The sequence below is a fragment of the Malus sylvestris genome, chromosome 16, assembly GCF_916048215.2.
Source record: "Malus sylvestris chromosome 16, drMalSylv7.2, whole genome shotgun sequence".
NCBI classification, from domain to species: Eukaryota; Viridiplantae; Streptophyta; class Magnoliopsida; order Rosales; family Rosaceae; genus Malus; species Malus sylvestris.
In genome coordinates, this window is record NC_062275.1 from 37,429,070 (window position 1) to 37,453,399 (window position 24,330).

A 24,330-nucleotide genomic window follows, 5' to 3' on the forward strand; every position below is an offset into this window, starting at 1 on the left:
GTAGTACTAGAGCATATTGATTACACTCAGTCTGGTTCATGTCTTATCTGTTCGAACTTGTGTGTCAACTTAGATGGATGAGCGCTTAGCTATACTTGATTATCACATGATTTTATGATTGTGGCATTTGATATACTATGAATTGGCATATTTCTGGTTATAATGTTTTTGATTCATCATTTACATACTTACTTAGTATGTTTTAAGGAAGTTATACTTGTTTTACGGCGAGGGGTTAGTATATTTCGAAAATAAAGGTTTCATTAAGCATTGTTTTGCTGACCCACTCAATTTTGTTTTTCGCCCCTCCAGGACCTAGATAGATGTACTCTTTGTGGCACTCGAGGAATCTTGGCAGTTCTGACATTATCTTCTGTTTAGACGTACGAACTTATCATTGTTGTGTAATAAGTGTACTTTAATTATCTTGACTACTCTTCTGTAGTCTCACTGTTTGTTACGCTCTGGATAATTGTAGTGGGTTCGTCCCACAATTGCGCACTCTTTCACTGTTTAGTATAATTAGTTCTAATTAGTTTTAATTTTGTTCACTTGTTGCATCACTTACCCTTATGGTTACGTCACCTTACGGTGATGGCCAGCATGCTTCGACCTTTCTGGGTCAGGGTGTGTCATAATTAAACATTAAATTAATTAACAAAACTAATTTACTATCCCAAATAGAAATTATAATTAATGCAAATATTAATACTCATCCACATAACATATATTTATTCATTAAATTAAATATAAAGTCCACAAAATCCTATTGAAAAAAAAAAACAACCTTCATCAACTTTAATCCTCCGCCCGCAACACATCAAACTTCCACTGTCGAAAACTCTGCTTGAAAAGCCCATCCACATAAATCCATTGCTTCTCATCGGTTTCATCAACATCCCAATGAACCTACATTAATGCCAGTAACAACAAATTAGTAATTTAAAAAATATTACGTTTTAACAAAATAATTGTTCATTATTTACCAAACCTACCGATAACTTTCTCAGCATGGACTTCTTCAACTCCTCAGGGACTTTTTTCCAAGACTCAAACTTGGCAGAACAATCCCTCTGCACCAAATTCCCAACGTCATACTTAAATTTGGCGTACGCCTCATCCAAATTTTTGCCTTCAAAGTACGGCACTTGCTTCCGTCGATACCTCTCTATTTGCACTACAAGTTTTTTTTTTGCCAGAACCTTCTCTAGAATCGGCCATAATTTTTTAAACAAAAAAAATTTTGAAAACTAGGGCTTTGAAACTATTATATAGCACTAGGACACCTTTAAGCGACGAAAATATTCGTTCGTCGCGCAAAATGCGTCATCAATGCGCAATTAATTGGAAGGTTTGAATGCATGTTGGCCGTGCTTTGCGCGACAAATACATGTGTTCATCGTGCAAAGATTCCTTACGCGACGAAGCTATTGCCGCTCAAAATATTGTGCAACGAATAAAATATTAATTATTTTTAGAATAAATATTTAAGGTATGATATTTAATACTTTAAATATTTATTCTAAAAATAATTAATACTTTAAATATTTATTCTATAAATAATTAATACCTGAAATATTATTCTATAAATAATTAATGCCTTAAATATTTAGTCTATATATAATTAATTACTTAATCCATGCAATTATTTTCAGCATAAGTACAATATTCATTGAAGATTGTAAACACATATAAACCGAGGATAGGGTGCTTACACTAGGTTTCAATAAAAAAAAACCAACATGAATTGAAACCTAATTAAGTCCAAATACATAATTGAAACATAATTAAGTCTGAATACGTAACATAAAAAAAAACCTTACATTTAAATATTGTCATACAAAACATAAATTTAAAACTGCTATTTGGATGATCTTGGTCCATTTCGCAAGACTTCATAACGCCATTGATTGTAACCTCCCTCCAACGCATTATCCATCAACTTCATCAACTGTTCGTTTGTATCATCATCAAGAGTATACTTACACTGTTACACATATATGCAAATAATTAATTTCAACATATAATTAAAATTTTCACAAGCTTAATTATTAATCCATCAAGAATAATATACTCACTAATACTTCATCCATCACAACCTTCTTCACATTCCCAGGTACATCTTCCCAAGAACACCACTCAGGAGTGGGACAATTATTCCCTATGGCTACAGTGATCGCATGCGCAAACTCAAAATAATCCTTTAAATCATGCGGGTTGGCATCACATACAATCTCACCCTTGTTCTTATCCGCCATCCTAGCACGAAAATAATTTTGAAGAATAAGGATAATAAAATTGTGAAGAATCAGGACAGCATAAACGAATATTTATAGGTAGGTTAGGACCTTTGCCCGACGAATCCTTTGTCCCGCAAACACCTGTATTAAATGCGGTATTAATTCCTCGGTTTCACCTGCAGTAAATGGTCAAAACTGACAGGAACTTGCGTGACGAATTATTGGTTGCGCAAATTCTCCATTTTGTCGCCCAAGTGTTTCGTGTCACCCCGTGTTTTCTTGCCCACTTTACGCGGTGCCAGAGATTATTAGTCGCGAGAAGTGTTATTGAGCGACGAAACTCTTCGTCGCGCAATTTTTTGAGGTTATTTGTTGCGCAAAGTGTTCTTGCACAACGAAGTTATTCGTCGCTCTATTTTGCGTGACGAAGTTTATTTTTCGTCGCTTTCGTCGTGCAAAATATAGTCGCGCAAGCTGTTTTTTCTACTAGTGTTACCGTACCCACCCCACCACCCTGTCCCTGTTGGAAATATGCCCTAAAGCCAATCATGTGATGATACTTTACGGACATTTCACATGTTAAACTAATCTAGTTTTACATATAAAGGGCAAAGATTATTGTTTGAGCCGTCTCATATAAATGTTATATGCTTAAACGATAAAGTCCAAGGAATATGTGATTGGGAGAATGTAATCTAATGAAGTTAGATTCATGAGACCATTCTTTCGTAGACACATCCTAAACGTTCCTGATCATAGGATTGCCAATTGGGCATTGACAGTCCGTCAAGATCGGTACGTACTATGTCTTCTCTCAGGGAGAGTGATTAGTCTCGAATCATTGGTGTGTGTGACATCAAGACAAGTGCGGTAGGTGCTCAATAGAGAATGAGTTCACTGAACGCGATCAACGAAGAGTTCTCATATTCCATGTCACATGAGAACTCATGGTTGGGATAATGCAAATTAGTCCTTTGACCTGAGGCATCATAGTTGTCTTGTGGTTAAGACCTTGATCTTTGATTATGTCAAAGTCACTCCATCAGGAGGGTGTCCACGGCATCGTTGGGGTCAAGCCGCTTAGCTATGGAGACAAGTGAATGCGCAACAAGGGATCTGTAACCTTCAAACCGTTTGAGGGAGAATACTCTCTGATATGATTTGAATCTCTGGCCAGAGTATGAATGAGATTAGGGAATGCGTTCCGAATCACATTCAAGGTAATCATATAAGCACAAGACACACATTGGATAGTAGACATGAGAAAATAAACTATCAAACCAAACAATGTGGTCAAGAGTATTAGATTAGAGAAGGACCGTATTGCATTTGTAATCTCGAACTGAATAGGTTCTCTAACCTCTTCTGATTAGCTTGGGTAACCATGATATGCTGCTAGGTGTCACTCATGGTTTGTGGAAGCCCTAAACGTGTATAATCACTAAAGGGAGAATTGAAAATAGTTTCAATTCACAATCGATGTAAAATGGTTTTAATCGCCCACTACCTCGCTAAAAGGAACCTAATGGATCGCACACCGTAAAAGGTGGAGATTGGAGATTAAACGGAAATGAGTAAGAATGATTAAATGGTTTAATCATTTATTTATGGCAAGGATTAATTAATATGTTAATTAATCAAACGAATAAGTTCGTTAAAGACTTCAGGATAGTTTTGGACCTTAAGGCCCAATGGGCTTCGAACGTCAAGCCCATTAACTTAAGTTGTATGACAATTTAATGAATAAAGATTCATTAAAGCCCAAAAGCCCAAAAATCCCCTAAATGGCCAGCCATGATGAAATGAATTAGGGTTTTGGTTGTTTAGGTCACTTAAAGAAGTGACTATATAAATGATTTTATAGCCAAATATTCATTAAGTGAAAAATGGGTTTATTTTTGGGGAAAATAGGTGAGAATTGTCTCTCCATTTTCTCTCTAAAGAGGCCAACACCTTGGAGGGTACATCTAGCAATCCTACTACTCCAAGGTCACTCATTTCTTCTACAATCGAACCTTGGTGTCGAGAATTAGAGGTTCTCAATTTTGGGAACTTGGAGAACCTATTCTTCCATCCAAATCCATGGATCTAAGAAGCAAGGAATGAAGGCCCTTATCTCTTTGGGTGATTAGCCTTTGCTTATGCAAAGAGGAATCTACAAAGGTATTTTTCAACTCACTTTGTTTTTTAGTTGATTATTGGTTCACCAATCTACTAGGCTTTGAATTTCATGGGTAAATGTTTTGTTTTTTAGTGCATGTAAGCATGATTCCGCCTTTAATTGTTAATTGCATGCTATATGATGTTGCTCAAATGAACATGTTTTACAAAATAATTCCTTCAAGTGGTATCAGAGCCTAGGTCTAGTAGTTGGTGAATCCTTTTGTGTTTTGTAGTTCATAAGTTTGTGATTTAAAAGTTGTAATTGTTACAAGCTTTATTCTTGCTTCTTTGAAAGTAAATTTTGTTGGAAAATTTGCTATCTCAAATGTTGTAGATGTTGTTCATATGAGCATGAATATTGGAGCTAAAATTTGGTGCCATGCTTTTGGGAAAATTCGGCCAAATCCAAAGGGTGGATTTTTGGGTTCTTGTTTGACTTGTTAAAAGTGTTTTAATGTGTTCTTTGGAACCCCTAAGTACCCTAGTTTGGTTAGATGTTATTTCCCTTAAGTAAGAATGGTTTTGGAATGTTTTTGGGTGGAAAAAGTTCATGGAAAAATTTGGGTTTTTCATGGATGTTCTTCATTGTTCTTGATGTTCTTGCCAAGAACAAAAAGGTTTGGTGTATTGATTCAAAGTTTTGAATTATTTCATAAAGTATATGTGATATGTTTTTAAATGATTTATTATGTATTTAAAGTGTTAGATATTTGTATAAATGATGATTGAAATAATTGTGATTGAATTATTTCAAAACTTATCTTACATACACTTGCATGTTTTTGACAAAACTCACTAATCAACACACACACCAACCTTATCCCTCCCCAAAACCAGCCACTCCCTCAAAGGGAGTACTTTTGGGGCTTTTATGCAATTACATAAAGTTTTGATACTTTTGTGTATTTGCACTTTGGCCCAAAAGTTTACGTTTTTACGTTAAGGTCCAAAAACGCTAAAGGACAAATTGTTTTGTTCCTTTAATGAAGTTTTTGCATTATTAAAAGTTTGGGTTCTAGTTGTATTTACATGAAGTTGTGACTTTTGTGTATTGTACAAGGTGACCCCAAAAGTTTTTGTTATTGCAATATGGCCCAAAAGTTGTGGTTATTGCATGATGGCCCAAATAGGATGAGAACAAAATTGTTTTGTCTCTTTAAATGAGAATTGGATTTTCATTTTGTTTAGCTCCATTTAAATCAATTTTATGGATACAAAAACCAAATGAAAATGTTGCATTCATTAATTAGTTAAAGTGTTAATTAATTAAAGGGTGATTATGAACCTAAGCCTAATATAATTGAGCTATGTGAAAGGCGTTTCAAATTTGTTTGAACCATGGGAATGTGTAGATTAGATTTTGGTTGTAATTTGATTTGATCAAATGTTGTAAAAGGGCTTAAGCTCTTCTTTACTTTAAAGTAATTTGTTAAATGCAAATGTTGTAATGAGCATAAGCTCACCTTTACTTTGAAGTACTTCTTTCTTGCTTTATATGATATGCATGAAAATGAAGTAGTTGGGTCCAACGCCCCTAAGACAACACGCCTTAATGTGATTAAACGCGTAACTAAAATCAATCTTCATTCCTAGACCGAGGTTCAACACAAGGCTCGTGTTGAATCTAAACAAAGGTTCATAATCATCCTTAGGCCCTAAGGCAACTATGTAGTCCATCAAATGAATGCAAAGTTTATGTTAGTAGTATCATATACTCTTGCTTTAAAAATCGTTTTAAAAGCATAGTGGGAGTATTATGTACAACTAAAACAAAGAGATGGACCAATAGTTGTAAGAGGACCAAAATTGTTTTAATAGAGATTAAAATGAATGTTTATATGTGATGAGACCTAAAAACCCTCAACCAAACCAATATTAAGTTGATAAGCGAGAGATGTTTAGAATATCTCTTCGTGGCCTTCCACCGTGGTGGGATCCAATCGTTTATGACTTGTACACCGGCTTCACCCTATCATGGGGGAGTACACAGTGCATGCTTATACTCAGGAGGAATCCATATACATATGATGAGGTGAGTGTAGGCAACGAGGATAGCTATATATCGTATCATCGTGAGGCTATTCTTGAACCCCTTCACGCACTAAGCATGGTGGGAAGAACTTAACTAAGTGCAATGGAACCAATATCATATCATTGTGAGGTTACATTCTCTAGAGGCCAAATAAGATGGGTACTTGCATGAGTTGCAAATGAGTAAGCGTACTCTCTCATTATTATTGTTGCTAGCCATATATCGTATCATCGTGAGGTGGGCTTGGTAATAGTGAGCCTCCCATAACCTACTAGGAGTTTCATCCAAAACTCTCGAATTCCTATGAGGGATATGGAATTTGCCAAAAATAGTGGGTGGTGCTATTTTGATTTAAAGACCCGAATCAAATGGCTTAAAATCAATCAATTTATATTCGTTATGTATTTGTTTACCAATATATTTGCAAACGCTATCCAACACTTGACAAAACCGAACGTTTAGTTTACGGACTTGGTACTACAAAACCATAGATTGTCTTTAATGGCTTGTAAATGTACCTAAGTAGTCTCATCCTCACAATCTTCCTATTGATAATGTATCATTAGAAGAATATGTTAGAAAAGGTCTATCATAGAGAGGACAACACTTTTAATGTCATAATTCTTCAATTACAAATTGTTGTATGAAGAAATAAGAGTTGCTTTGAACAACCCTTAGTCAATACAAACACTTAGTGCTTATTTCTTTGTTAATTGAACAAAGAACTTGAGAAGTAAGCACAAGGGCATGGACACTTTATGTGCCATGATTCTTCACTTACAATTTGTTGTGTGAAGAAATAAGAGTTGGCTTGTACAACTCTTTAAAGTTTGTAATTATGTTTAGAACATAATGGTTGGTTGACAAAAATAGTCCATTAACATGGACTTATGATGATTTTGAATCATTGAATGTTGAAGTGATAAACCACTTAATGAGACGGAAACTAGGCAAGGACTTCACCTTTGTGTCCCTATCCTAATGGTTCACTAAGTTTATTGTAAACTATGTAGTGAACAATAACCACATGCTCTCCAAAATGTTTGATGTGTATAACACAATTGAAAAAGGTTTCAAGAGAGATAGTGGGAGTTTAGGGACCATGACTAATGTAGTCAAAGGTGAAAGTCAAATAAAGAAGATAAATAACTCCAAGGGAACAAACTTTCTTTATGAAAGGATGGACATTGGAAGGGGTATTTGCAAGAAATGTCTTGCAAGTGTCAAGGACACACCTTTCGAAGGTGTTGTAAAATGTTCTTGAATAGTTCAAAACAGTTGGTTCTTCTACTTGAATGCTTGATTCTGTATTAGTAACTATGTTTTACAATCGTTGTAAAAGTGTGACTAATAAGAAGTAGAAGATTAATGAGAGAAAAGAAAGTACTTCACATTCGAAGCGTGAATCAAATGTAGATCTCTGCGAAAGCAGATAGTACTTACTTCCTCATATGAACTACCAAAGAAATTGGAAAAACAAAGATTGTCTTTATATTCCAATTTTAAGGAACTAAATTCCGTCACTATGTGAAATGGATAAATGTTTTGTTTGACAAAACAATGTTCTTTATTAATCAGAGATTGGATTATGGTAATCTAATTAATTATCTCTATAGTAGAGATAATATGGTAGTGTTAACTGTTTAAAAAAAAAAAATGATGCTTAAAACCCAAAAGGTTGCAAGGTAGTGACTAATCCCAACTAAAGTTGTGATACCTCTAAAACATAAATTACGAGTTGGTCATAGATGGACGCTTTGGATCGTTAGATCCGGATCCAATACCTTCTTGTTAAAATTGTATAGAGGCGAAATGTTCGAATCTTTATTCTTTTGGAAAGAAGAAAGAATCACAAAGTTGTTGAGGGTAATTCACTTAGATGTTAGTGGCACTTGTCCACAAACATAATACTACTCATGTTGGATAACATTCACCGAAGATCACTCTCGGTTGGACTATAGTTTATTTTGAATAAACACAAGTCCGAATACTTTGCAAAATGTTTCAAAGAATTCAAGAAATGTAAGTTGATGAGTAAGACATCTATAGTATTTACCTCCTTAGATTTGATCCAAGGAAAGGTAACACTTTAGATGAGTTTCCTTGAAAGATATCAAGGAAAATAGCATCATAAGATAATGTATTTCTCCATTAGGAGAAGAACGAACTTGAATAAGATTTAGTTCGTTAGATGTTATCTATTACCCATATATAGGATATATACTTCTAAAACAATATGATTGTCAATGAGAAGATCTTCCAATATTTTCATGACTCCATAAGATGTAGTTGGAAAGAAAGACAAATCTTAAGCATGTTAAAGATTTGGGGTTGTGTGCTAACAAGCAATATTTGTTTGATAACAATCTTGTGGGATATCCTTAAAATAACTTTTGGATATCGCTTCTATAAACCAACTAACAAATGTTGTTTTGTTGGGTAGTTCATTGTAATTCTACAATGTGATTTGCCTAAGAGCAAATGAACGAGAGATAGAACTCGAAGAATGGGTTCTTTGAGAGACAAGAAAGTAATCAACAAATATAACAACCTAGTTCCTATACCACAAGCTCCAAGGTAGTCGATAAGGATTTATAAACCGTCTCAGTTGAATGGTTTTGAACTTTATGACTATGTCATAGAGTTGCACCTCTTAATTCGAAAGAAGTAAGAATGAAAATCCTTATGACTACACTGAGTGCATATACGATATATACTCAAGGAAATGGTAAAGTACCATTTGACTCGAAATAATGAAACCTTAATAGCTAATTGGTAGCTTAAGGTGACTACAATCAAAGAAAATGGTTGACTTTGAAGAAACCATCTTTGAGATAGTCTTAGTTTCAATTAATTCGAAGATTGCTAGCTACAACTAAATGGTGATTCAATGTTTTGACATAATATGGGTTTCCGAAACCATTATTAAGATAGTCTTGATAATATATGTCTAAAACTATAAATCACAAGACATGTAAGTTGTAGAGATCCATCCATCATGGATCTTAGCAAGTTAGTGGGAGCTATTTGCATTTTATGAGAAAAAGGATCAAATCGTTTGATTTCTCATAAAGATGTAAATGAATCTTTTGTTTACTAGGTTTACAAAAGATTAGTGGGAGTTAATCATGTTCCTAAAATTTAAATATATATGATATATTAATTTTGGAAATGAAAAGAATACTTCTTCGTTAAAGTTATGACTTTAATACATTATATGAAGATAGAATGTATATGGGAGATATAGTCTATAAACATGGGATGGAAATCTATAATGATATATTTCATGATATAATTGGATTATATCAATCCCTAATAATAGACAATGGATGCTAGGAAGTTTCTCATATGATGATAAACTTCAATAAGAAGGATGACTCTAGTAAGACTAGCAAGTTGACCTTCTCAAAGGGAACGTGCCCCTTTGACTCCCAAAAAAATAATGCGTAAATAGAATCCTTTATGCATACGCAGAAAGGTGATTTATGTATTTCATATTGTATGAAAAACATTGATATGAGTTGTACCTAGAATGGTACAAGACGATATCAGTGTAAGCCCAGGATCAGAACCATGGCAACTGTCAAGTGAGTCCTTAAGTATTTAAGAAATACTAAAGGATAAATTCCTCAAAGATCGAGGAAGAATCAAAGTGACGTAATGGAAGCGTAAATGTATTAGATTATGAATCTAATCCATCATTGGATGTTTCTTCATTATGAATGAAGAGATAAACAGATATCTCTTTATTGTGACTAAAGAGATATTTGGATGGAAACATTAAAGTAATGACTTTAGTGTGTTTCATTATGAATGCAAGATATATTGCCATATAGAAGTTTACAACAATGTTGTTTGGATGGGAAAGTTCATTTATGAACTCTCTATTCGGTTCCAACCAGAAAGTGTATGACACTAATGGGGCGATAGCTCAAGCCTGGGAATCAAGGTCTCATCAAGATCCGAACATAAATGAGAGACTGAACCACATGATTGAGAATCATGTATAATGGTGACGTCGTTATTCTCAAGGTTGCTTCTGTGGATAACACATATAGATATCCACTGTCTAGGCCTACTATTCAGCCATTTATGAAATGACTACAGAAGAGATATCATCATTGATGATCAAGCTGATTGGCTCTAGTGCAAGTGGGAGATTGTTGGAAATATGCCCTAAAGCCAATCATGTGATGATACTTTACGGACATTTCACATGTTAAACTAATCTAGTTTTACATATAAAGGGCAAAGATTATTGTTTGAGCCGTCTCATATAAATGTTATATGCTTAAACGATAAAGTCCAAGGAATATGTGATTGGGAGAATGTAATCTAATGAAGTTAGATTCATGAGACCATTCTTTCGTAGACACATCCTAAACGTTCCTGATCATAGGATTGCCAATTGGGCATTGACAGTCCGTCAAGATCGGTACGTACTATGTCTTCTCTCAGGGAGAGTGATTAGTCTCGAATCATTGGTGTGTGTGACATCAAGACAAGTGCGGTAGGTGCTCAATAGAGAATGAGTTCACTGAACGCGATCAACGAAGAGTTCTCATATTCCATGTCACATGAGAACTCATGGTTGGGATAATGCAAATTAGTCCTTTGACCTGAGGCATCATAGTTGTCTTGTGGTTAAGACCTTGATCTTTGATTATGTCAAAGTCACTCCATCAGGAGGGTGTCCACGGCATCGTTGGGGTCAAGCCGCTTAGCTATGGAGACAAGTGAATGCGCAACAAGGGATCTCTAACCTTCAAACCGTTTGAGGGAGAATACTCTCTGATATGATTTGAATCTCTGGCCAGAGTATGAATGAGATTAGGGAATGCGTTCCGAATCACATTCAAGGTAATCATATAAGCACAAGACACACATTGGATAGTAGACATGAGAAAATAAACTATCAAACCAAACAATGTGGTCAAGAGTATTAGATTAGAGAAGGACCGTATTGCATTTGTAATCTCGAACTGAATAGGTTCTCTAACCTCTTCTGATTAGCTTGGGTAACCATGATATGCTGCTAGGTGTCACTCATGGTTTGTGGAAGCCCTAAACGTGTATAATCACTAAAGGGAGAATTGAAAATAGTTTCAATTCACAATCGATGTAAAATGGTTTTAATCGCCCACTACCTCGCTAAAAGGAACCTAATGGATCGCACACCGTAAAAGGTGGAGATTGGAGATTAAACGGAAATGAGTAAGAATGATTAAATGGTTTAATCATTTATTTATGGCAAGGATTAATTAATATGTTAATTAATCAAACGAATAAGTTCGTTAAAGACTTCAGGATAGTTTTGGACCTTAAGGCCCAATGGGCTTCGAACGTCAAGCCCATTAACTTAAGTTGTATGACAATTTAATGAATAAAGATTCATTAAAGCCCAAAAGCCCAAAAATCCCCTAAATGGCCAGCCATGATGAAATGAATTAGGGTTTTGGTTGTTTAGGTCACTTAAAGAAGTGACTATATAAATGATTTTATAGCCAAATATTCATTAAGTGAAAAATGGGTTTATTTTTGGGGAAAATAGGTGAGAATTGTCTCTCCATTTTCTCTCTAAAGAGGCCAACACCTTGGAGGGTACATCTAGCAATCCTACTACTCCAAGGTCACTCATTTCTTCTACAATCGAACCTTGGTGTCGAGAATTAGAGGTTCTCAATTTTGGGAACTTGGAGAACCTATTCTTCCATCCAAATCCATGGATCTAAGAAGCAAGGAATGAAGGCCCTTATCTCTTTGGGTGATTAGCCTTTGCTTATGCAAAGAGGAATCTACAAAGGTATTTTTCAACTCACTTTGTTTTTTAGTTGATTATTGGTTCACCAATCTACTAGGCTTTGAATTTCATGGGTAAATGTTTTGTTTTTTAGTGCATGTAAGCATGATTCCGCCTTTAATTGTTAATTGCATGCTATATGATGTTGCTCAAATGAACATGTTTTACAAAATAATTCCTTCAGTCCCCCACCTCACCACCACTGTACCCCGCCCCACCACCAACCCACTTAAACCCACCCCCATTACCACCTACCTTGCCCCCGTCAAGCAATCACAACCCGCCAACATCGCTTCATAACTTCACAAAGCACCCAAGTTTTCCAAAACTTTCACATTTATCCACCAATTTCAAATAATTACATCAAACGGACACGCATAATAAACTCTTTGACTTACTTAATCATAATTAATAGAAATAATAAAATTAAATTCTAGGGTTGTAGTTTCAAAACTCACCAAGTTCGAAATTGATTGTGGGGAATCAAATATGACATTTGTTTTCGTGCAAGGACGATAAACCCAACTCCAATGAAGTGAAAACACATGTCCTTTCTATGGAACCGCCTAGACACCCTTGAACCAAACTCCCTTGATTTTTTCCACTACTGTCTGGAAGTGCAGTGAGGCCGAAGAAGACAAGCATAGCATAACTACAACTGGGTTTGGAACGAGAAGCAAGTTTTTGAACGGCTCGTGGGAGATGAAGAGTTTTGGGAGGAGAACACAAATTTAAGAAGGTTACTATTGTTGTTGGGGCGGGAGATAGTTTAAATCCAAAAAAAAAAATTAAATTAAATTGTTGTCGGGTACCATTTTCATTTAGTGACGGATCAATTATGACCCAGTTTCACCGTAAGCTCATTTTGATGGATTCGTTTTCAGCCGTTCTGTCACATCCTGTCCCGAGCCCCCACTACATCCCTGGCTCGACTCCATCGTAGCACGATATTGTCCGCTTTGGGCCCCGACCACGCCCTCACGGTTTTGTTTCTGGGAATTCACATGAGAACTTCCTAGTGGGTTACCTATCCTGGGATTGCCCTCGAGCGAACTCACTTAACTTCGCAGTTCTGACGGAACCTGAAGCCAGTGAGCTCCCAAAAGGCCTCGTGCTAGGTAGAGATGAGAATATACATATAAGGCTTACAGGATCCACTCCTCTGGGCTATGTGGGATGTAACAATCCACCCCCTTTAGGGGCCCGACGTGTTCATCGGCCAGGGATTGGCTCTGATACCAAATTGTCACATCCCGGCCCAGGCCCCCACCACATCTCGGACTCGACTCCACCGTAGCATGATATTGTCCGCTTTGGGCCCCGACCACGCCCTCACGATTTTGTTTATGGGAACTCACACGAGAACTTCTCAGTGGGTCACCCATCCTGGGATTGCCCTCTCGTGAACTCGCTTAACTTCGGAGTTCCGACGGAACCCAAAGCCAGTGAGCTCCCAAAAGGCCTCATGCTAAGTAGAGATGGGAATATACATATAAAGCTTACAGGATCCACTCCACTAGGTGATGTGGGATGTAACACGTTCGGATTTGATCTAATGGACCACATCCGGTCTGCACCTTAGAAAACGCGTTCAATAAATAGTGAGAACCCATATTTTAAGAAAAAGATTATACTTATACTATTATTCTTGCCCCATTTTTTTAAGCTAGCTTATACTTAATTAACCTTAGCATGAGGTGGATGATTTGTTAGCATGAGGTAGCTACTTTAGTTTGATGATAAAGATGGCTTATTACATGAGGTGTGTGATCAAGTGCATGTGGCGTTAATTGTTGCATGCAATTAGCTTGAGGTAGAGCTTTGCAGCCAATACATATATGTTATAGCTTCTTGGTGTCACCCCAGTAGATAGTATTCCTACGAGGTCGACAGACAACAGGTGCTTTAGGTGTCAACTTGCTAATTAGCTTACTCATCTCCTTTATACATTATCATATTAACCTTCGATGTTATCTTATGTACTTTTGCCGCCTTCCTCCAACTATTTATAGGACTTTAGTTCTTTGTTTTTGATATTGGTCGGTTATTAGAAAGTGATGCATGCGCTGCATGCAGAGCACATATATATATAGAGAGGGAAGAAAGAGAGTTAGGGTAAGGAGTTGGTTGTGTGGAGATGGTTAGTGGGCTTGTTTTGTCAAGGTTCTGATAATTGAGATGAGTGATTTATCTAATGTGTTCAAAATATTCTTATATTCTGATAAACGAAAACCATGAGTTATCATGGGATTTTACTCTATTTTTAAATATCTCTCTATTTCAAGTCAAGTATGTTGGATTTGTTGAAATGTATCGGAGTTATTATGTATGGTGATATGTGGATTCTTTGGAATGTTCATGGAGCATGAGAACTTTGGTGTTGCATTAATCCAAGAGATAAATGTAAACTGCACATGGGGACATTAGGGCAGAATGACCATTAGGAGTCACGTGGTGAGTTACAATTTATGACGGATATAATGAACACATGACGGGACGATGTGATATGGCACTAAGTGTATAATAATTTGATATTATTATCTATTTTATAGTGTGGGTAAAACAGCACGCTTGACTGCATATTACATATTCTACTCACTGAGCGATAGTAGTGGTTTCTCACCCTTCATCCTATTATTTTTCAGACGAATTATTTGGCAAGATAGATGCTAGACAAACTAAGGTTGTGTTACATAAGAGATTTAAGGATTTGATTTATCTTTGTACACCCTATAAAGATTTTGGAGTTATTTGAATAAGAGAAGTTAGTTTTTTGTTTTAATTTTTTTTAACTTTTACTTGTGCACCAGGCGCAGGGTTATTTTTCCATCGACCCCGAGTCTGGGGCGTGACAGCTTTAAAGCGGGGTGGTCAAGATGAATTGAGCACATTTGGGCCGGGCTGGATTTCAAACCCTTGGCCCAAGCAACCCAACAACAGGCGGGGCTCAGGTAAGCCCACTTTGGGCCAAATTTTGAATACCCTCCCCCTTTATGTAGATAATATCGTTTGCTCAAAAAAAAGAAAAAAAAAAGAAATGAGAAATAATATACAAACGAGAAACCTAATTATATGTCGGCGTAACGAATAGCTTCAAGCATCTAAGATATTGTAATACAAATGCAACATGCTAAACCGTAATCTATTTCTTGGTTAACCAATAGTTGTTGAAGTATTCCCTCAATAGTGTTGTCGTCATCATCAATACACCCCCAGATTAGGTAGACTACGAACTGCCTTGTTGATTCCGTCGACAATCAAACTTTTTGCCGCAAAGGACGCTTCTTCTCTCCCTCCAAAATTTAGCAATAAACTAAGGAATGTGTTTTCTTCTGCCTCCAACAATGTTCCATGTTAGTAGAGTTGCGTTGAACGGTTATGTTCGAAATGATCATACGCATGTCGGGTTCTTAAGAATAACAGTACACTTGAACCTAGCCCAAGAACAGATATGCAAGCCCACCCCACAAAGGTTAAGAAGTAGCAGTCCCTCCCCATGCACACAATCGAATCAGTCCTTAAGATGTTTAGGTTAGGCCTCACATTTGAATCATAAACGATCGCTGCAAGAAGGCCATAGACGAGCGAACCAATTGGTATGTTTGTAATAAGCATGTTGTGGTTAACACCTACGCTGTTGGGCCCGAACAACTCCGATGTGATGGAAACAGCAGCTGCGAAAATGAATCCGGAGCTCAATCCTATTAATGCCGTGCCTGTGTGCAAAGCGAAGCTACTGCTTGATGAAGCAAGCAACAAGAAGGCCACTGGGGTTGGCAAAAGTGCAATTGTCAACCATCCTGTCCTAGCAAAATAAACCTTCCTGCAAAATGTGGATAAAACATTGTGTTAGTCAAAGATGTAACAAACCTCAAAAGTTTAAAATGTTGAATAGCATAAAAATGACATTTCAAGTGATGTCACACACTTATTTTGTACGTACATTTTATGACCAATTATTAATTACAGATTAACTTACACATAATGTCATCAATTATGTAGTTTAGATAAATTAGGCAAAAGAAGTGCGCATTATCAATACTTACGCACGTATGTAATCTGGTGCAGCCGAAAGCAACCGGCCGAAGAATGAAAATGATGAATAAAGTGTGACAAGTGTTGTAGTCTTGGAGCTCTGTCCTAATGATTGAGCTATCTGCCCCAGATTGTTGCTGTACACAAGACCAATAGTACCTCCACAAAAATATGCTACGTAGTATAGCCAAAAATCGAACCTTCGTACAAGTGCTCCTGCTGTGTGGTCTTCCCCAAGCATTGCCAACTGACCCTTGCCCAAAATTGCCCCACAACAACCTGCGGTGCTCTGATATCCGCTCTTATGTCTAAATGACAAAGTTGAAGGAGGTCTTTCATTGTTGTTGAAGAGGTGATCAACACATGCATTCCCGTAATTCATACTGTTATCACGCGAAAGGAGTTCTTTGTGAAGCTCAAGATCTTCAACATCAATAAGAACGAAGCCCGAGCCTTCAAGGCGGATGCTAGAATGAAGGGAACGGCGAAACCAATCTCTAGCGTAGACAATGCCAGGTATACACAGAGGGAAAATGAGTAGGAAAATGGCACCGCCTAAGAAGAGACGAGCTGTTGCTGTATCAAATGAGGTTGAACCAAAGAGAAGAAGGTAAACACCAGTTAGAACAGCTAAAATATTCAAAAGGAGAAAGATGAGGGAGTCACGGCGGACTCCATCAGGTGGGAGAGGGTCTAGACTGGGTTGGCGGAGAATAGGGATCAATGCAGCGGCAGAGGTGAGAAGGGGAATGACACCATTCAAAATTAGAAATAAAGAAGTAGACGATGAGTCAATTGCACTGGCTGCAAGGTTGTATAAGGCTGCACTTACGCCATTGAAGCTTACTGTGAGTGATATTGCTAAGGGTTGATTAGCTGGGAAGTTCCGAATGCAAAGAACGAAGCATACGGTGTTGAACCAACAGATGCTACACCCAGCCAACAAACAAAGAAGAAATATCTGCCAGAAACAAGTTCCATAACAAGACAAGTTAGAGCTATATCCATGAAAAAACACTCGGGCAAAAATCACATCAATACAACTGTCTCCTATAGGTCCTGCTGCAATTTTCCGTTTAAAAGGTTGCACCAAGACCTATACTTTGATTCTTAATTCTGAAAATTTGAATGTGATTCGTGCGTGACCTTTGAAAAGGGTCATCTTAGAATCACATGCAATTTTCTGGACGGTAAAATGATTGGTTAGAGGCAGCACATTACAACAATATTTTAACGAAGGTGGCATGGTATTCAATTTTTATTTTCAGTTGGCAAATTAAACAAAATCTGACTACAACTATAGCTCATATGAAATTAATATATAAACAAATTAAAATAATTAAATGAAACCAAAAAAAAAAAAAACGATTAAATTAAAAATCTAGTCATCCATCACATGCAATGCATATTGACAAGTATTCTTAGATTCATGTGAGGTTGATTAACAATACAACCATGAATCCATCAAATGGAATGTTTGGAATATTGGTTGGAGGATTAATAGTTAAAAAAAAATGGAGCAACAAACTGTTTTATTAACACATCAAACTCTCGTGCTCGATCAAACGATGACATGCATGCAAATGCACGAAATTGTTGGTGGAGATTCTTGACTTCGACCTAACAGTGTAAATACTGAATGCAAACTCTCACCAATCACTTTTAAATAACTATAATTAAGGAAAAAACAGAATTCTATAATATGCTTCATATAGTACCCTATATTTAGAAGCACCATAGAGAGTCTCAACAAAGAAATAAGAACTTATTGGATTACTTGTCGAGAATCATGCAGTATCCACCACTATTCATAATCACAAGCCAAATTATAGACCAAATGTATATCTTTTTTTTTTTTTTTTTTTCTAATTTACTATTTTCTTATTAACATTTGAAAACAAAACAGAAAACAGAAACTAATTGGTATGAAGATTTTTTTGTACCAAGGACAGATGACAAGGATTTTATTTGTACTTAAACACCAAAGAAACAATAAAAGAAATAAAATTAGAGAAAGAGAAAGACAAGAAATAGTAAGGAAAGAGAGGTGAGAAAAGAAGACAAAAGAAAAGTGAAAACAAAAACCTAATATTGACAACTCCAAGAAGTTACCAAGTAGTCTCGTTCCAACAGGTCTGCTCATCAGAGCGAATGCTGTACCCGTTTTTTCTGCAAGTAATATGGCACAAAATTGAATCTGATATCGAAAGGAAGCTTCTTCCAATCAACTTTTGTTTCATCACTAAAAATTTTAAAAGCAAAACTAACTTTTGTTTCACGTGGACGGTAAAGATGCTTCCTAAAATTTGATAATGCAGAATATATCAATTTACTGTTTGGGCTAAAGATAACAAACCCAATTGTGATGTACCTAATTAAGCTTGTAAAATCCCAATATTTTAAAATTTTTGTTTATAAAAAAATAAAATTGCTACAAGTGATATTATTACTCAAAGTTAGAGGAGGGAAGAGGGAAAAAATTTTAACTCAAGTTACAGTATATTAAAGAGGATGACCATAATCACCAGGACAATTCAACACTGTTGAAAACAAAATAATTCTCAACTAACTGGTGAAAACAAAAATGTGCATTTAATACTAAGGAAAGGAGCAATCAAGCACTGAGTAAATTTAATTTTTTTTCAAAGTGATTTACTTACTTAAAAGAAGAGAAGCAGTTATGCGAATGAGACATGATTGTTCAACTACGAGATGAACAAATTTTGTTGGTGATCCATACCTGGTTGTTTAGGTATGACGTACTCTAATTTCAATATATGAGATCAACTTACTTTTATTGCCACTATGTTATTAAGCACATGATATGTCAGGAATGTTTTTTATTAAGAAAAAAAAGTGCTTATAAAATAAATACAAACATAAACACTATTAACTTTAACTAATTAATTTTTTTTACTAAGGCTTATAGTTATCTAGGAGTGGGAATGAAATTAAAAAATTAATCCTATATGAATCTTATTGGACTTGAATCCCTTGAAATAATTCCAAGGAACTTTCAAAGAATTCGGAAGTGACTGATGAGCTTATTTGTTCTTTTGGCATTATCAGAATTAAAAAGGACTGATGAGCTGATATGCCTTTTATATACATACAGTTAACTGGGACCACTTGATTCCCAACAAAAAGAACCTAGAAATTGCAATAAATTTTTAAAAAGTTGAATAAATTATTGTCTCAAAAATTGAACGCTATACATATATAATTATTAAGAATAATACTTTCTAAAGGAAATTTCATTTTGGTCCTAAAAAAGTATATATATAGTAAGAATACCGTATAGCATAGCAGGGTCCAGAGAAGCAACAGGTGGATACAATTTGTGCTTTCGCTTGTGATATAACAACGATTGTTAGTGAAAGTTAAAAGCAATATTTGACAAATAAACTTTACCGAAACAAATAAAATAAAAATTCAGGATCTCACGTAGACCCCACACACCCTTTTTTGCTACTTTAATTTACGTGAAAAATAAATAAATGAGCTGAATTCATTTTTTTTCGAGAAAGTTAAATGAACTTTCGAGTAAAAGGAAACAGCAGAAACATCTGGTGGAGGATAGCAGTGATATTGCGGTGGTTAGAAGTGTATCCACCCCAAACAAGCAGCATTTGTCACTGAGTTGTAACATGAAAACTACTACTTTCAACTAGACCCGGCAGTTTCTGACACGACACGAAAACGACACGAAAATAACGGGTTTTGGGTCAACACGATAACTTATCGGGTCATTATCGGGTGACCCGTTAAGAACCCGTTAATAACAGGTTCTTAACGGTACAACGGTTAACACGTGGGTAACCTGTTTCGACCCGTTAAGAAAAAATTTATTTTGATAATTTTAAAGTTTAATTACTAAAAGATTTCTTATAAAATACAATAGCCATATTAATATATGCAGTCTATTCTATATTAAATATATAGTTTTGTATTATTATTCTATATAAGTTAAAAAAAAAGTTTTTGTCATTATTTATTTTTATTATGAGAGTTCCTTATTATCATTTCTAGGATAAATTTTACTTAACATGTTGCTGTCTAAAATTAAAATAAACTAATATAGTATTTGTATAGGCAAGAACTAAGAAGACATACATACAAGTATGAAAAATGTGAAAGAATATATAAACACTCGTGATTCATCATTATTTCTCCACGAGTAGATAATGGTTACACTTACATTATCGTTTAGATTTTTAAAATCCTCCGAACCTTCATGAATAATGTTTTTTATTTGAGGGAAAAATTAATAAAATTAATAATAATTATTGTAGAAGTGTAAAAAATGTAAAAAAAAGTATACAATCACTCATATTGACAAACTTTACAACTTTCATGAAGGGGTCAACTTCGAAATCCAACACTATAATTCATAAACCTTAAAATTATATTTAACCGTCGACTGCCATTTACGCTTTATTCTTCTTACTAAATTTCATTTTTTAAATTTTCTTTTTTGAAAACATGATCATATGGCGGATGTAACAAGATGAACAGTCCAGATCTTTGATATCACGTTTCGATATTTACGGTTAACTGAAATATGAGTCGATGTCATATAGTTTGTAGAAACTTTATAAACATCAAGCAATATTTTCACTAACCGTAAAACTCTGAATATAATATCAACGATCCAAACCGCTCATCTTCCTGCATCTTCTAATAGATCAAGTTTTCAAAAAAGAAAATCTAAAAAAACAAAATTTGATGAGAACAATGAAGCGTAAATGTAAACAACAATCAACGGTCAAATTTTGATCTATGATTTATATGATTGTAGTGGCGAATTTCGAAGTTAAGCTCTTCATGAAAGTTGTAAAGCTTGTCATTACGAGCGTTTATATATTTTTTCTATATTTTTTAACACTTCTACATTAATTAAAAAACTATTAAAGACTTTAGGTAAGTGAAAATATACTTAAAAGAAAAATGTGTTTTATGTTTTGGATGTGACAATATGATATGTATATACTTATTTAGTATTATGTTTTTCATTTGATTATTTATTGGTTTAAAATATATTTTCCTTAACAGGTAACGGGTCGGGTCATATTACCTGTTAATATTATCAGGTCGATTTCGGGTCGGGTCATTTTACCCATTTGTTTTAACGGATGTTACACGACACGACCCGTTAAGATATCGGGTATGACACGAAAACGACACGAATACGGAAAATACAACACGAATGCCAGGTAGACTTTCAACCAATAAGAAACGTACAAAATAGTTAGATTTTGCATCAAACAAACAAAAAATAAGAAAAACTCTAAACACGGAATTAGGTTGAAGAAAGAAATAGAACAAAAACACCAAATTGCAATAACAACATAAATTACATAAACTCACAGACCTAGTCGTAACCAAGTTGAGTACAACAATATGCACCTTCTACATCTAACGTTTGAGTTTCTCTCATGGTATAGATTAAATTAAAACAACACTCCACATCAAAGGAAACAAAATACAAAGATAAGCACCCAATTAATTAGAAATCACATAAAACATGGCAATGGCGTAGAATTTTAGTGTTGGAGAAATTAGAAAGAGAAGGAGAAGAAAGAGAACAAATAATTTTTTTTTTAAGGAAGAGAAAACAAATAACTAAGAGAAAGATATATATTAAATTAATTGAAACATACGTACCAGGAAATAAGGCAAGGAGACGATTTGGCGAATGACGAGCCACTGCATGCCGTAACCGATAAATCCCATGAAGGCGGACATGAACAGCACCACCCACAGAGGAAAATACATGAGAGCCAGCCCCGACGACCACCCCAACACCTTCCCAAGGTCAGACGCCGTCGCCAGGTAATTCAACTGCACCTGCGAGATTCCCAGCACCAACTTCAATGACGACGAATACGATGAGAAATCGAAGTTCGTCCCTGTAAACGCCTGAATCCATATTGTGGCCACCAGAATCATCCATTTTCTCGACTGCCCCGCCATCAGAATTTCCTTAAAAATATTTGATGTTTACAATACCAAAGCCACCAGCGGCAGCGCCTCCGTTCCGCTGCAAAGGCCACCACGGTTGTCGTTGTTGTGTCTTGCTGCTGCTGGTGTTGTGTGGTTTGCGTCTCTCTGTCTCCCTGCGTGGCCTCATTTATAAACCAACGATCTCATATCCCTTGATGTGGGCCCCCACTCTCTAGAATTTCTCTTCATTATAATGTTGACGTACTTTCTCTCTCTTGTCGTTTAGTAACTAATAATTGTTCTTTTTGTTTTTTTAATACTTATTGAAGATTTTACACAGGCTTAGTAATCGGGTTAATTGCACATGCACAAGTGAAAAGATTTCGACCGTTGATGTATATAAGCTCAAAGTGCATCAACGCTTTAAAATTAGTGCACGTCAGTTGGCTGTACAAAACCCAGCGGAAGTTAACCCAGGACCGTTGTTGTAGGAAAGAGATCCTCTCCGCATCTTTCCCCTCAAAGCTTAGAGAACAAGTGACTTGAATTTTTAAAATTTGATGCAACAACAAAAAATTATTATAGCTTTTAAAAGTTTTTACTAATTTCTCTGTTTTTAACCATTAAATTAAATTTAAAAATTCGAATCATTTTGTTCCTAGACTTTGGAAGAAAAGATCTGAAGAGAATCTCTTTCCGTTGTTGTATGTGAGGTGAAGAATGCATTAAAGTTCAAGATAAGTGCTTATGCGCAAGGGGATGGAACTGAGGGCAGTCCTTTTTTTACAATTTTTTTTTTCCGGGTATGTTTTCAGACAATCTTTTTAGCTTATGTACACATTGCTCTTTGTTTATAGTCATCAGATTAAATAATAATTCAAACAAAAATAGTAAACATGATTAAACAAGGGTACGTATGTGTTGACCCTAGAAACTACAAAGCCTACGTGGCGCGCAGGCTGAGTAATTAATGAGCTAACTACGTCCTTCGGTGAATGCGGGGCGTGCCAACTCGTCGGCCGAGCTCGGCCAAGGAGTAAATTTGTTGATGTTGCGTTGGGTCGCGCTACTGACTTCTGCGTCTTGCGATTGCGACCGAGAAAGGAACACGTCTCGGCCTCTTGGGCTCTCGAACCTGAAGACAAGGTTACTATTCTTACGAAGTTCAATATCAAATTCGGCTTTCAATGTGCCGAATGTAATAACTGTAACACCTCACTTCGCCGAGAAGGCTGATGAGATGACCTCGACCAATAAGGATTTAGAAACCCTTCTCGACCGAGACTTGGATAGATAATCAATCGTTCTCGCCGCAGTGCTGTTGATGCCAACGGAAGGTACTGCGAGACCGACTGACTCTACGGTGACAGAGCTATCTATGCCGACTTAAGATATCACCGGTTGCTTCCACAGTGCTGTTGATGCCAACGGAAGATGTGTCAGCGAAAAAGGAAAAAGAAAAATCACAAGTTGTGAGAGTTTGCGCAGGGCAATTTTGTATTGATTTGCAGGGGCTTTTCCTTTGTTGAATGTCTTGTATTTATAGTTGCAGAACACCGAGCCCGAGTTCCAATCCTATTCGAACTAGGTTTCCTTCTCCGGATTAACATTACCTCGGTCAGTCCTATCTCTGCTAGGACTACGAATCTAGTCCTTAACTGAGCCGGATTCGCTTTCTAGTTTATTGATCTCGTCGAGAGTCTCTATTGTACTAGGACTCGACTTGCATTCTGATTTAACCGACCTAGGCTTGGAAGCCCATGAGCTGAACGCTCCATGACCCTTTCGCCGTACGGCTTCCCGGGCCAAGAGCGATTTTTCCCTCGGCCCAAACTGGTATTTTGGGCCCAAACATTGCCCCCTCGCTTCTGAGGTCCTCGGCCTGAAACCTTCAGCCGAGTTTCGGCCTTGAAGAAGCGAATCTACCACTTAAAATCCTAATACCCGAGTTCCAAGGCGCATTTATTGAACACGATCGCATGATCTTGATCCTGTGAAACCACTCGCCACGTGGCGTCCTCTAACATGGCCAATCCCTAATAATGACGTCTGAAGTGTGCGCCTGCCCGAACCGTCTTGCCATAATGACCACTATCTCAATCCGCGAGCCACTACCT

At 36.2% G+C, this 24,330-nt stretch overlaps 2 protein-coding genes across 2 annotated transcripts; both read right to left on the bottom strand.

Annotated features, from left to right (window-relative positions):
• Nucleotides 1–638: 638 nt before the first annotated feature.
• Nucleotides 639–2,258, bottom strand: LOC126609348 (uncharacterized). The gene is made up of 3 exons (XM_050277280.1): nt 2,075–2,258; nt 996–1,207; nt 639–909 (listed from the first exon to the last, which is right to left on the bottom strand). Exons 1-3 carry the CDS (start codon nt 2,256–2,258, stop codon nt 799–801), a joined length of 507 nt encoding a protein of 168 aa, XP_050133237.1. The 3' UTR covers nt 639–798.
• Nucleotides 2,259–15,285: 13,027 nt separating this feature from the next.
• LOC126606489 (protein NUCLEAR FUSION DEFECTIVE 4-like) lies at nt 15,286–22,377 on the bottom strand. Its single transcript, XM_050273876.1, has 3 exons — nt 21,935–22,377; nt 16,282–17,231; nt 15,286–16,058 (listed from the first exon to the last, which is right to left on the bottom strand). Exons 1-3 carry the CDS (start codon nt 22,241–22,243, stop codon nt 15,590–15,592), a joined length of 1,728 nt encoding a protein of 575 aa, XP_050129833.1. The 5' UTR covers nt 22,244–22,377; the 3' UTR covers nt 15,286–15,589.
• Nucleotides 22,378–24,330: the final 1,953 nt, after the last annotated feature.

What these genes read in the sequence shown, in the direction of transcription:
- LOC126606489 (XM_050273876.1), bottom strand. Translation starts at nt 22,243, where the DNA reads ATGGCGGGGCAGTCGAGAAAATGGATGATTCTGGTGGCCACAATATGG. An exon ending in TCTCCTTGCCTTATTTCCTG is followed by an intron (nt 17,232 to 21,934) that starts GTACGTATGTTT and finishes TGTTTCTGGCAG; the next exon opens with ATATTTCTTCTTTGTTTGTT. An exon ending in GCACCAGATTACATACGTGC is followed by an intron (nt 16,059 to 16,281) that starts GTAAGTATTGAT and finishes CACATTTTGCAG; the next exon opens with GAAGGTTTATTTTGCTAGGA.
- LOC126609348 (XM_050277280.1), bottom strand. Translation starts at nt 2,258, where the DNA reads ATGGCGGATAAGAACAAGGGTGAGATTGTATGTGATGCCAACCCGCAT. An exon ending in GATGGATGAAGTATTAGTGA is followed by an intron (nt 1,208 to 2,074) that starts GTATATTATTCT and finishes GGCCGATTCTAG; the next exon opens with AGAAGGTTCTGGCAAAAAAA. An exon ending in CCATGCTGAGAAAGTTATCG is followed by an intron (nt 910 to 995) that starts GTAGGTTTGGTA and finishes GCATTAATGTAG; the next exon opens with GTTCATTGGGATGTTGATGA.